This window comes from Diospyros lotus, chromosome 5 (assembly GCF_014633365.1).
Source record: "Diospyros lotus cultivar Yz01 chromosome 5, ASM1463336v1, whole genome shotgun sequence".
In the NCBI taxonomy this organism is placed as follows: Eukaryota; Viridiplantae; Streptophyta; class Magnoliopsida; order Ericales; family Ebenaceae; genus Diospyros; species Diospyros lotus.
In genome coordinates, this window is record NC_068342.1 from 14,165,741 (window position 1) to 14,178,235 (window position 12,495).

At 34.2% G+C, this 12,495-nt stretch overlaps 1 protein-coding gene across 1 annotated transcript in view; it reads right to left on the reverse strand.

Moving 5' to 3' along the window:
• Positions 1-8,692: 8,692 nt before the first annotated feature.
• The window catches only part of LOC127802900 (BEACH domain-containing protein C2), a 101,696-nt gene continuing 97,893 nt past the window's right edge, over positions 8,693-12,495 (reverse strand). The window contains exons 30-32 of the mRNA XM_052338977.1: positions 10,750-11,540; positions 9,954-10,076; positions 8,693-9,127 (exon numbers count right to left, since the gene is read on the reverse strand). Of these exons, the coding sequence (XP_052194937.1) occupies positions 9,053-9,127; positions 9,954-10,076; positions 10,750-11,540 (989 nt within the window). The 3' untranslated portion in view covers positions 8,693-9,052. The remainder of the gene's footprint in view (positions 9,128-9,953; positions 10,077-10,749; positions 11,541-12,495) is intronic.

The window sequence follows — 12,495 nt, forward strand, 5'->3', positions numbered from 1 at the left end:
GCGGGCTAAGCCCATTCTACTGAAGAAAAAGGTATATCGCAATAATTTTGATATAATTGTAAGATTTATTTTTTATATTTTAAAAATAATAATTATCTTCATGAAATAATTATTTTCATTTTTATTTTTCTTTCTTATCTAATTTTAGAAAGAATAAATAAAAATTAGGGTTCAAATTAAATCTAAATCTAAATAAACAAAATTAATAGTATTAAGAGAAAAAGAAAAATAAGAGTTTTTTACAAGTACCAACAACATTACTGTAAATAGTTATCATCGCAATTATAAAGGTCCATTATGAAATAAAAAAATAAATAAAAGAGAAAAAATAGTTTAAGAAAATAGAGAAAAATGAAAAAAAAATTAATATAATTTTTTTAAATATAAGAGTATCTTATTCATGTTCTAATATTTAATCAAAGTTAACAAGCGACAAGAGAAAATTACGATATGATATCAAATCTCAAGAGTATTTATTGTATTTTCTTAAACATTTAAGGTAACTCTTATAATTATCCAAATCTCATAACAAAATTGTGAAATTGAAATTATTAATAAAAAAAATTGTCTCGCCATCTTTATGTAACAAAATTTTAGGTTAAATGTACACTAAGATGTTCTAATATTTGAACATTTAGTCTCATTAGCAATGGTGATAGAGTTTTATTGAATTTAAGGGGTTCCACTCATCGTAGAGTTCTTGTGAGTCATACGATCAAGTGGACCTATTCAAGGGTTTATTTTGACTCTACTGATGTCCAACGATATTGCCAACGACTATTCATTTTTAAATTTTTTTTTTGCTTTTTCTTAAAAAAGTAAAAAAATTTCATATTTTCTCTATAAATATTTTAAAAGTTTTTCATATTCAAATCTAGCCATTACTCCAAAATTTAACTATCTAATGACAAAGAATACATTGCTTGAAGTTCTAACTTCTAGAAAAATCATTGTGATTTTTCCAAATTGAGAGGTGTCCATTGAATTTTACTAAACCTCAAGGGTACCCATGTAAGTTTTTCCTTCTAATCTATTTGAATCTCAAATTATAGATTTTTTTTTTATTTTTTCCCACATAAATTTGCAAAAATAATGCAAGCAGCTATAAAAATATACCTATTATAAAACTAATGTGTTAATACTATATGACAATTCAATTATTAATTATTAAGATATACATTCTTTTCCTTGAGTTATTATTTGAGATATTTTGCTACAATATATTGTTATTTTTAGGTTAAATTGGTACGTTTGGAATTTAGCACAATAACACTGTTAGAACTTCAAGGGCTTAGGGTATAGTTGAATGGTAGGAGTTAAAGGTACCCTCTAATTCCTTCTTTTTATTTATATGACATGGAAGGTACAAAATAAGAAACATAAAAAAGAAACAATATAAAAAAGAAATTACATAATTTATAGTATATTTACATAATAACAAAAAATTGTCTCTCTCGACTATTGTCTAGAAATTAATTGTTTAATTGGTTGTTATTCTATTCAACCATCCTATATTTAATTTATAATATGCTTTTCGTAATTACTTCCAACATTCTTCCTCAAAATGATGTATGAATATTCTCCATATCCATCTTGTAGATAATAGGATAAAAAATTTTACTACTTAATTAAGGTCTAAGTAATGACGTCAGCCAACTACTGATGTTCTAATTTCACAAATGAAATGCAAAGTTGGCCACTAGATAATTTCTCCTTGGTGAAGTGTCAATTAATTTCAATATGCTTGGTTTCATCACGTTGAATTGGGTTGTTTGCAGTGCTTATTGCTACTTTATTGTCATTGTATAGTAAGAATGGTCTATCATTTACTAAACCAAGTTCTTCCATCATCTTTCTTAGCCATAATAGCTCACAAACCCTAAGAATCATTACTTTATATTTAGTCTCAACATTGGACCGGAGCGTAACTATTTGTTTTTTGCATGCCATGTAACTAAATTTCCTCCTACAACGGTACAATAGCTTAATGTTAATCTGCGATCATACAATGATCTTGCCCAATCAGCATTGGCGAACCATTTAATATTTACACGGCCACTATTAAAGAACAATATATTAGTTTACCAACTAGTAGATTTTGGATTTTGCATAAATTGGTTAACAACTCCAACAACATAAGTAATGTATGGCTTAGTGTGAGAAAAATGTATTAGTTTATCAACTAGTCTTTGGCATTTTCCTCCGTTAACTCATTCTCTCTCATCACTCTTGAGCTGATGATTAATTTCAATTTGTGAGTTTGTTGGTTTACATCCCAACATGTCAATTTCTTCAAGTAGGTCTAGAACATACTTTATTTCTGAAATAAAGATACCCTTGTCTGATCAAGAAACCTTTATTCTTAGAAAATATCTTAATTTGCCCATATCTTTGATCTCAAATTCTTTTCCTAATTATCCCTTTAGCTTGAGTTTTTCTTCAAAATTATTCCTTATCACCACTATATCATCCACATAAACAATAAAAATTGTGACCTTGTCATTTAATCTCTTAATTAACATGATATGGTCAGCATTACTTTGTTTATACGCAAATGCAACTATTGCCTTGTTGAATCGATCAAACCATGCTTTGGTAGATTGTTTCAAACCATATAAAGCCTTTTTTTAGTTTACAAACTTTCTCTTCATTTTCTGGGCTTGTGAAGCCAAATGGAACCTCTATATAGCCTTCTTCTTTCTGGTCTCCATGTAAGAAAATATTCTTAACATCTAGTTGATATAGTTCCCAGCTAAATATAGCAGCATAGGACAATAGTATCCGAATGGTATTCAAATGCTTGGGTAAATCCTCTTACTACCAACTTTGTTTTGAATCTCTCTACCATTTCATCAGCTTTGCATTTGACTATAAAAACCCATTTAGAGCCTATGGTCTTTTTCCCAACTGGAAGAGAAGAGGGTTCCCAAGTTTTATTTTTATCAATGCCTTCGTTTCTTCTATCATGGCCTTTTTCCATCATGAGTCATTGATTACTTGCTTCAAATCTGTAGGAACTCTTATAGACTCCAAAGATGACAAAAAAGTTTTATAGGGAATAGACATAGAATCATAGGCAACAAAGTTGGAAATAAAATGTTGAACACAACTCGTAACTCCTTTTCTAATGGCCATAGGAAGATTCAAATTAGAATGATGGATTTAGGATAAAAAATAATAATTTTAGGATCTGTTAAGTACTTACTAAAGATGTCTATTGAGTCTAAGGATTCCTCTTAGTTAGGTAAAATGTGTTGAATGGTTTGTTTCCTACAGGAATAGGTCAACAATTAATTCTTGTTCAATCTAGCTAAGCACTGATCTACATTGTCCCTATCTTCTAGAACACCATCATTACCAGCTCTAGCTTCAAAGTTTTCCTTTTCTTCATCAACATATTTCTCCCCCTCAACCATATCACCACTTGAGATCTTCTTTGTTTCAGACCTTATTTCTAAAGTTGGCAGCTCTTTTGTTAACTTTTCATTCACCATTTTCTCCCCCTGAAAAGGTGACAAGGTAGACAAGAAATAGCTCTCATCTTTTTGAAATGTAACATCCATACTAACAAAGAATCGTCATGTAGAGGTGATAACACTTGTAGCTCTTTTTTGTGGAAGAATAACTTATAAACACACATTTATGTGCTTTAAGATCTAGTTTACTCAGTGTTGGAGAGCGATTTCTAACAAAACAAGTGCAACCAAATACCTTTGGAGGAATTGTATAAGTTGAATTATCTAGTAACAATTCCAAAGGTGTCTTAAAGTCAAGGGTCTTCAAGGGGCATCCGGTAAATGAGATATGCAGTTGTAAGTGCTGCATCTCCCCAATAGAATTTTGGAACCTTCATAGTAAATAAGAGATATCTTAACACCTCTAATAGATGCCTATTCTTCCTCTCAACAACACTATTTCGAGTTGGGGTGTCAACACAACTAGTTTGGTACACAACCCCTTGAACACTTAGATATTGAAAACTTTTTTATTTTCACTCCAAACCATTGTCACTTCTTAACACTTTGATCTTAGCATCAAATTGAGTGGAGACTATTTTGTGAAATTCATGGGAACAAATACTAGCTTCACTTTTTGTAGTCATTAAGTATACCATGTAGTACGGCTATAATAGTCAATGAAAGTAATAAATTATCGGTAACCAAACAATGAGACTACTTCACTAGAGCCCCAAACATTTGAGTGGATAATCATAAGAGAAGCATCACTTTTATTATTATTGGTAAGATACATACTTTGTGTATGTTTTGTAGAACTCAAGGACTCAAGCGTTTACCACTCGAGCAAACATCACCAGCGCACAAGCCCCTTGGACCAATTCTGGGTCAATTTTTGGGTACCCAATACCAAGCAGGGCCATCTCCTAAGAACTACCATAACCCAACAACCATTCCCCCAGAATTGCGTCTGTGACGACTCAAACCCGTGACTTGCTCTGATACTAGTAAAACTTTAGGACCCAAGCACTTACCACTCGAGCTAATAGAACCCCAAGACCCAAGCATTTACCATTCGAGTTAAAAGCTTAAACTGTTAACCGAGGCAACCACTTAATCCTATAAACGCTACGGGCGGTACCATCACCAACGCACGAGCCTCGCGAACCAAATCTAGGTCAATTTTTGTGTAACCAAACCAAACCATGATCAACTAGGGATTACCATAACCCAGCAATCCCTCCCCCCCGAATTGCGTCTATGTCATCTCAAACCCGTGACTTGTTTTGATACCAGTAGAACTCCAGGACCCAAGCACTTACCACTTGAGCTAAAAGCTTAAATTGTTAGCCGAGGCAACCACTTAATCCTATAAGCGTTATGGGCGGCGCCATCACCAGCGCACTAGCCCCTCAGACCAATTCTAGGTTAATTTCTAGGTACCCAATACCAAGCAGGGCCATCTCCCAGGGACTACCATTAGGGGTGTTCATGGTGCGGTTTTCTGATCAAACCAGATCGCGGTCTGATTTTGGTGCGGCCAAACCGTACCAAACCAGACCGCATTTGCGGTTTGGTTTGGTGCGGTTTACCACGGTTTGAAAATAACTATTAACAACATATAATATAGTATAAAAATATTGAAAAGAATAATTATATATTATTATAAACTATTATAATCTGTTGGCAATTATAATAGTTATATATTATTATAAATTTTTTATAATAATAAGGGTTGTAAGGGTTGTTGTGGTGATTTTTATAATAATATATTTTTTTTATATTTTCTTAGGCGGTTTTGTTTTAAACCAAACCGCCAACCATACAAACCGTAAACCGTGCGGTTTGTATAACCACCAAACCGTTTTAGACCGCAAAAAAAAAAAAAAAAAAAAAAACGACCGGTTCGATTTGGTTTGGCCGGTTTCCGCGGTGCACCGATTTTTTTGAACACCCCTAACTACCATAACCCAACATGTTTAACATACTCATATCCATCTCAAACTAAAGTATTGAGACTACATTATTTTGTTAAACCTATAAATTGTTTTTCTAAAGCTAAAAATGATGGATGTCCTAATCGACAGTGCCACTAAACTAGTTGCTTCTAGGCTATGGTCATAGGAGTAGCTTGTAGGGCTTGGTTTTTAGGTTTGAAACTAGTAGAACAAATCTCCAACAAATACAAGCCATCACACATTCTACCATAGCTAATTGTTTTTCTTGTGTTCAACTCCTAAAAAATACAATGAGTTGGGAAAAAAGTATCATTGCAATGTGGATCAATTGTGAGAGAACTAACAAACAATATTTTATTTGAAAAGTTTAGAACATGGACTAGAAAAGAGAGTTTTAGTGATGAAGTGTAGTTTATTAAGCCCTTTCTAGAAATTGAGGATAGGATTCCATCTACAATTCCCACGTTGTCTTTGTCGAAACAAGGAGTGTTGGGAAGAACTTGTCATATGGGCTAAGGCTCTAGAATCTATAACCCAAGGACATGAATCTAATGAAGTAGAAACATTAAGAGTTGTAACAACATTAGGGACTATAACAAGTTTACCTATTTGAGCATAATGAAAGGAAGGTATTAAGGAAGAGGATGATGAAGCAGATGGGTTCAACTTAACTTTTGCCAACAATTGCTATAAAAACATCAACTGTTCATTTGATAGATTGGTAGCACCAACTTCAACCCTTGATTCATTTTTTGCTAAAATAGTCTCTAACATGTGTGCTTAAGGCTACCTTTCACTTTTTTTCCCTCGTCCTCTGTTGGGTTGATCATGAAGAAACCGACTTTGGTATGCCTTAGCTTCCCACAATATTCACAATGAAGCAAGTCTTTGTTGGTGGTCATTTGGCTTGAAGTTCCTCTGTCAGATAAAGACCTAACTGCCATGGTTGTCTTATTGTTTGTTATGGGTTGGAGTAGGACATTCCTCCTACTATTTTCTTGTTGGACATATGAGTATGTCTATTTTAAAGTTGGGAATAGATCTCGGCTAAGGACTTAGACTCTTACTTATCAAACTCAACATTGAGTCTAGTAAGGAAATCAAAAACCCTTTCTTTATCTATCATCTTCTAGATCTTAGTAGCATCTGCAGCTTGAAAGTCTTGATAGTAATCCAATTCTTGCCACAAATTGCTCAACTCTGCATAGTATTGAACCGCAATCAATTCTCCTTGTTTTGTCTCATGGACTTTTTCCCTAATATCATAGACATGAACATCATTCCCTACTTATAAATAAGTTTGAGAAGCCACACTCCAAATCTTCCTTGCAGTATCGAGGAGTAAGTATCCTTTTGCATTGTGTGGTTGCATTGGATTTATTAGCCAAGACATTACAAGGGAGTTCTTAATCTCCCATTACGAAGCACTTAGATCTCCATAAGTAGATTTCTTCCCTTTTTCTCTAGTGATATAATCCTCAAATCCTCTTGCTTTGATGAACAACTTGCATGAACAAAACCATGCTAGAGTTGTTTCCATCCAACTTCAAAGGGCTTATCAAAAAGGAAGGAATATTTGACAGCATAGTAGTTTTAACTTCTTCACTAGTTTTTTCATTACCCATTACACCAGAAGATCTATTTTTTCTTGTGATATTCTGTTGGAGAAAGACCTTACTAGTTCTAGCCTAACCTACCTCTAATACCAAGTTAGAACTTCAAGGAATTAGGCTAGAATAAAATGGTAGGAGTTAAAGTTTCTCTCTAACTCATTCTCTTTATTTATATAGAATGGAAGGTACAAAATAAGAAATATAAAAAGGAAACAATACATAAGGAAATTACATAATTTACAACATATTTACAGAATAAGAGAAAGTTGTCTCCCTTGATTATTGCCTAGGTATTAGTTGTCATAATTGGCTATTTTCTAGTCAACCATCTTATATTTAACTCATAATATCCTTTTCGTAATTACTTCTAACAAGCACAAACACTTTTCACATATGAAAAATGATAAGGACTTTTCTGTAGTTAACTTATTGTATAAATGGATCATTTTACCTTTATATTTGAACTCTCATCTCTCTTTTCTCCCATGCATGCTGACTGGTTATTCTTCGGTAACTGCCGTTTTTATTCAACAACAACATCATTTCCATTTTCTTTGGTAACCCTACATTGTTTTCTCCTTTCTTTCTGTCACTTTCTCTAGCGTTTGATTGACTCTTCAATTTATAGATTTACGTCTCCACAAATCAAAGATCTCTGTGCAAATTGAAGGCTTTAAGAAGACCTTTTGATCGCAAAACGAACCCCAATGGTATCACCTAACCACAAACCTTTCAATTTGCTGGTTGACAATGACAATAAAAAATAATGAAAGAAAGAATGGGGGAAACTTCAAGTGGTGACAGTGATTCTCCATGGTGGTAGTAAGATATCTTTCTATCTTTTTCTCTTTGAATTCCTCCATCGAAGCTAAAGGAGCCCAAATTTGGACTCATTCGACTTCAACAAAAGAAACTCGTGTCAGTTTCTTCATTGATGGTAAGCCATGGTGATAACTGACCACCAATGATTAAGGATGGTAAAAGATATGTTATCTTTAACATATTGCAATTGTTGTTTTTTAACTTTTTCCATGCACAAGTGTTAGATTCATTTGTTATCAAATTGATGTGAATTATTTAAATTATGAACATAAATATGATTAGAATAATATATACCAGAGATACGTGCTAAATTAGGAACAAGAATAGAAATTTGGGTGTGAGAATGAGTAGAGAAATTCTCTATCCATCCACTTCTTATTACCATCCTACCACCAGTAGCATTTTTTATTATTTATTATATTATTTTATTTTTTAATTCTCAATAATTTCATAAGAGAGAAATGGAGGAGAGAAGAGGAAAGGTATTTTGAGTAATTGTGAAAAAATAACTGGGGTTTACCGATGGTAGAAGAGAAAGTGATGCAGGATTTATTGCATGAGAAGTCGTTATTTTTGAAACGGGAGGGATGCCTGTTGCTTTGCCAAATCTAGTGGTGTTTAGTGTAATTTTACACTTATTTTTAATATCTTATAATAAATAAAATCAGCACAATCTATTTGATAATTGCAGTTATTATACATGACTAATCTCAATTAAATTGTCATACTCAAAACAATATCACACATCACTTCTGCAACAAATCTTTTTCCCTTTAGAAGGAATGCAAGGTTCAATCAGATTCCTGAATGACAAACAGAAAAAATAATAATAAAAGCCACACGATTAACTATTGAACTGTCATTCCATTGATATCCAAATAAGGGATAAAAATAAACATACTGATCAAAGCCCAATTAACGAGCAAATTTACAACTGAATCAAGTCAAAAAAACACAGCAGAAACCCTGCATGAATCTAACATACTTCACACTCGTGTAATATTTTAATATGCCAAAGCATTACATTTCTTCCATACATATGTTACAGCCACAAAAGACAGCCTCCAACAGCTAATTATATCAAATTTGCCTGTCCAGCTTACCCTTGTGGTATCAACTTTTGATGGTATGTATCTTCTTGTTTATACAAAATCATGCCAAAGCTCCAACAATTACAAAATCATAAACCACTGGCCTCAAAGTTTCACTTTATCAGGGGGCTCAGTCCATCACCTTCCCACCCTAGCTTCAGCATGTGATCAACCACCTTCAAGCTCAACTGCAAGTGATTAAAAATGATAATTGTTATTAGGAAAATATAATAAGCCAATCCTGATTATTCAATAAGAACCTATAAATTGTAACAGTCCACTAATGAGCGCCAGTGATGCCACAAATTCTTCTATAACATAACCTTAACCATTCCATTCAGTATATGTTTTGGTTGAATATGGTTACCAAGATATACATGAATGCACAACAACAGCGGATTAACTTAGTCTAGAGAAAAACCTGATGGGACTTTCCTATCACATATTTTAATGCACTACTGTAGTGAGAGATGCTTCAAGCATTATATGCAATAGAAAACCGCTTGGTAGAGATTTGTGGTTAAAATCCCTACAAATCCGTGTCAAGTCCAGATCTCTCCCTCAATCACACTTGAATAATAGAAAACTAATGAACCCATTTCCACCTTCAAGTCCACCAGTACTTGCTTCTGCGCTATAAACCCCAGCATACCACCATGACTTCAATTATTCAACACTTCAGTCTAGTTGTTAGAGTAACAATAAACCAGTTACAACAGCCGTTCCTCTTTTAGAAGAGTTCTAGAATGGTTGTTACTAGATTACTATTTGGAATAAAATGAACAGTGGGCAGTTTTTGGATGCCTAAACAAGAACCTAGATTTCTCAAAACAAAAAATTCAACCAACAGGTCCTTCACAAAATTATGATGAGATCAAACAAGTCACAAAATTATCCCCAAAACTTTTTCCTAAACCTCGGCAGAAATAGATTAATGTGAATATACCAGGACTATAAAGCCATCCCAGTAATGGTCAATTTCAAAATCTTAAGCATGGAGAATGTTTAACTTACAGCAGGATCAGTGAAGATTGTCAATTCTTTATCAGCAGTTGACACCAGAAGATTGGTGTTGTCCTTGCTCAGAGCCAGGGCTGTAATATCTTGCCCTTCCCTCAATTTTAATGTGTGAAAAACCTGCAAGAGAAATGGCATCCTTCCATTAGGAGAGTAGATTGCAGAATAGGGAGAAGAATTTAGCTACCCTTAACCCATGGACCAAGTAGTTGGACCCAGTGCACTTGTGATGTGTACCAAACATTCTGTGTGTTAATTGTTAACTAATTGTTTAAAAGCTTCAACTATTATACTCTCAACTCTTTCACTTGTGGCCATATTTTCCTTCATATTGAGCCAAACATATGCACCTGTTTAAATATCAAGTTGCCTATGACGTTTGAGCTCAGGATTCTGTTTTCTCTGGTATCATGTTAATTGTTGACCAATAACTCATTGAAAAGATTAGGTTGTCAAAGAAAGTGAACTAGTTTTATATTTTAAAATAATATTATAATCTCAATATTATGTATAATCATATAATTAACACTAATTCAGATACAGACGAAATCCATTATTTTTCCTAGAACCATGGGTATCCCCACCTTCCCTGGGACTAATACCTCAGGACCCATAATCTACCTCACCAGAAGCAAAAGTCAGGAAAGCCAGAAGATTTGAAGTTCGAGTGGGTGATCACTACTTCATTTGGAAAACATCTCAACACTGAACTATCCCCATCGGGCATGTTGGAACTCATATTTGTTGACTTTTGTTTCATAAATTTATCCATTTACTTATTGGTTGTCCATACCCTTAGCGAATGCAGATCAACGAAGCAAATTGAAGGTGATGGAATTTCCATTATGCTGTCATCATTTGTTTGATGCGATTCCACGCTTTCATCCATAACCCCTGCTTTCATTAATTTCCATTGTCTGCAGGTTTCAGAGGCTGTCTCATTTTCTGAACACGAGTTCAATGCAATCAAAGCATTCCGTCCGTCAACAGAAGCCTCCATACAACTAATGCTGCAAGTAGAAGGGAGTTGTGCCCTAGCTATCAGAGTCCCATTAAGAGTAAAGGTGCTGAGAGTATGAAGGGATTTGTTCCAAGCTATTATGACCGAATCAGATGAAAGGCAAACTGCATGGGCCTCCACACCGTCCAGCCTTCTGATTAAGCGACCCCTTCTTACTGAATGGAGCAGAACATCTGAGGAGTTGGAGCATGACACAACTATTCCAAGATCTGAACTGATACAGCAGCATATTATTTCCCCAAAATGGCCTCGGAGGACATGTGTGGGACCCTCTATCCGCCGTCTCCTACTCTTGTCTGCCAAGGCATTTCTTATAGTATTGCTGCCTGTCGAGGTTGGTGTGCCTGGGCCAGTGGAAGATTCTGATACACTGCTTAAATGAGGAGTGGATGCCCTATGCATTCTCCAAATTAGAACTGTTGCATCTCTGGATCCTGTAACAAGGTAGTTGCCATCAGGTGATAGAGCCAGGCAAGTGACCGGAGCACAATGCCATCTGGCTGTTTCCAATGTCTTTGCTCCATCAGATGAAATCAGTCTGACACTGTTATCCGCATGCCCGCCTAGTTACAGGTGCAGAAGCTTGGAGTCAGATAAGTACACTGACACAATGGAAGGGTAATAACAATACTGTAGGACATTAGAATTAGGCTAATATTGGACAAGAAAAAATTCATCATTAGAAGATTCAAGGTGCCAAATTTATATACAATTGAGAAGTATGCTAATATTTGATACGCAACATTTTATCGTTAGAAGATTCAAGATGTCAAATTTATATTCAATCGTTGACTAATCCCATGTAAAAAAAAAAAATCAACATTTCGTTCAATTTCTAAGCTTGTGCAGTTAAGTAAGGGAAAATAAAGAATATAGACCTGGGGAGGAAATTGGACATGCAATATTTGTGATGATGACCACAATTTGGAAAATCTAATGACAATGAAAAATATATATGATGACAAGAAGATGGCAGCCATCCTTATACTCTGTTCTAGCAAACTGAAGCAATCAAAGCAGGAAAATTGCTATGAGTGCTCCATTGGTTGCCATTAGGAAAAGAAACCACAGAAATCTAAATTCAAGATAAAAGAATTGGACATCAGTAAAAGGAATGCTGCTTCTAAACAACTAGAAACAAACTTAAGGCAATAAGATACCAAATCGATGTGTATATATATGTGTGCATATATGAATGAGAAACAAAAAAGCAGATAACAGTTCAAAAGTTGTAAAAGAAGAAGAGGGAAAACCTAATATTAATGTTTCTGATTCCAGTAAAATTATGAAAAAAACAGTTAAAAAGAATAAATTGTTACCTTCACATTCTGTTGTCTCTAGATCCAAGATATTTCAGTTTTTTTTTTTCCTCCTCAAAGAAAGTATTTCATTGCATGATTACTTCAACATATTATACCTTTCCTGCCATAGCAGGTGAACAATATAGAAGCCCAAAAACAATCTGTGTCACACAGCTGAAAAGGAGTAAGACGCCATTATAGCAGACATCCTTTCCCT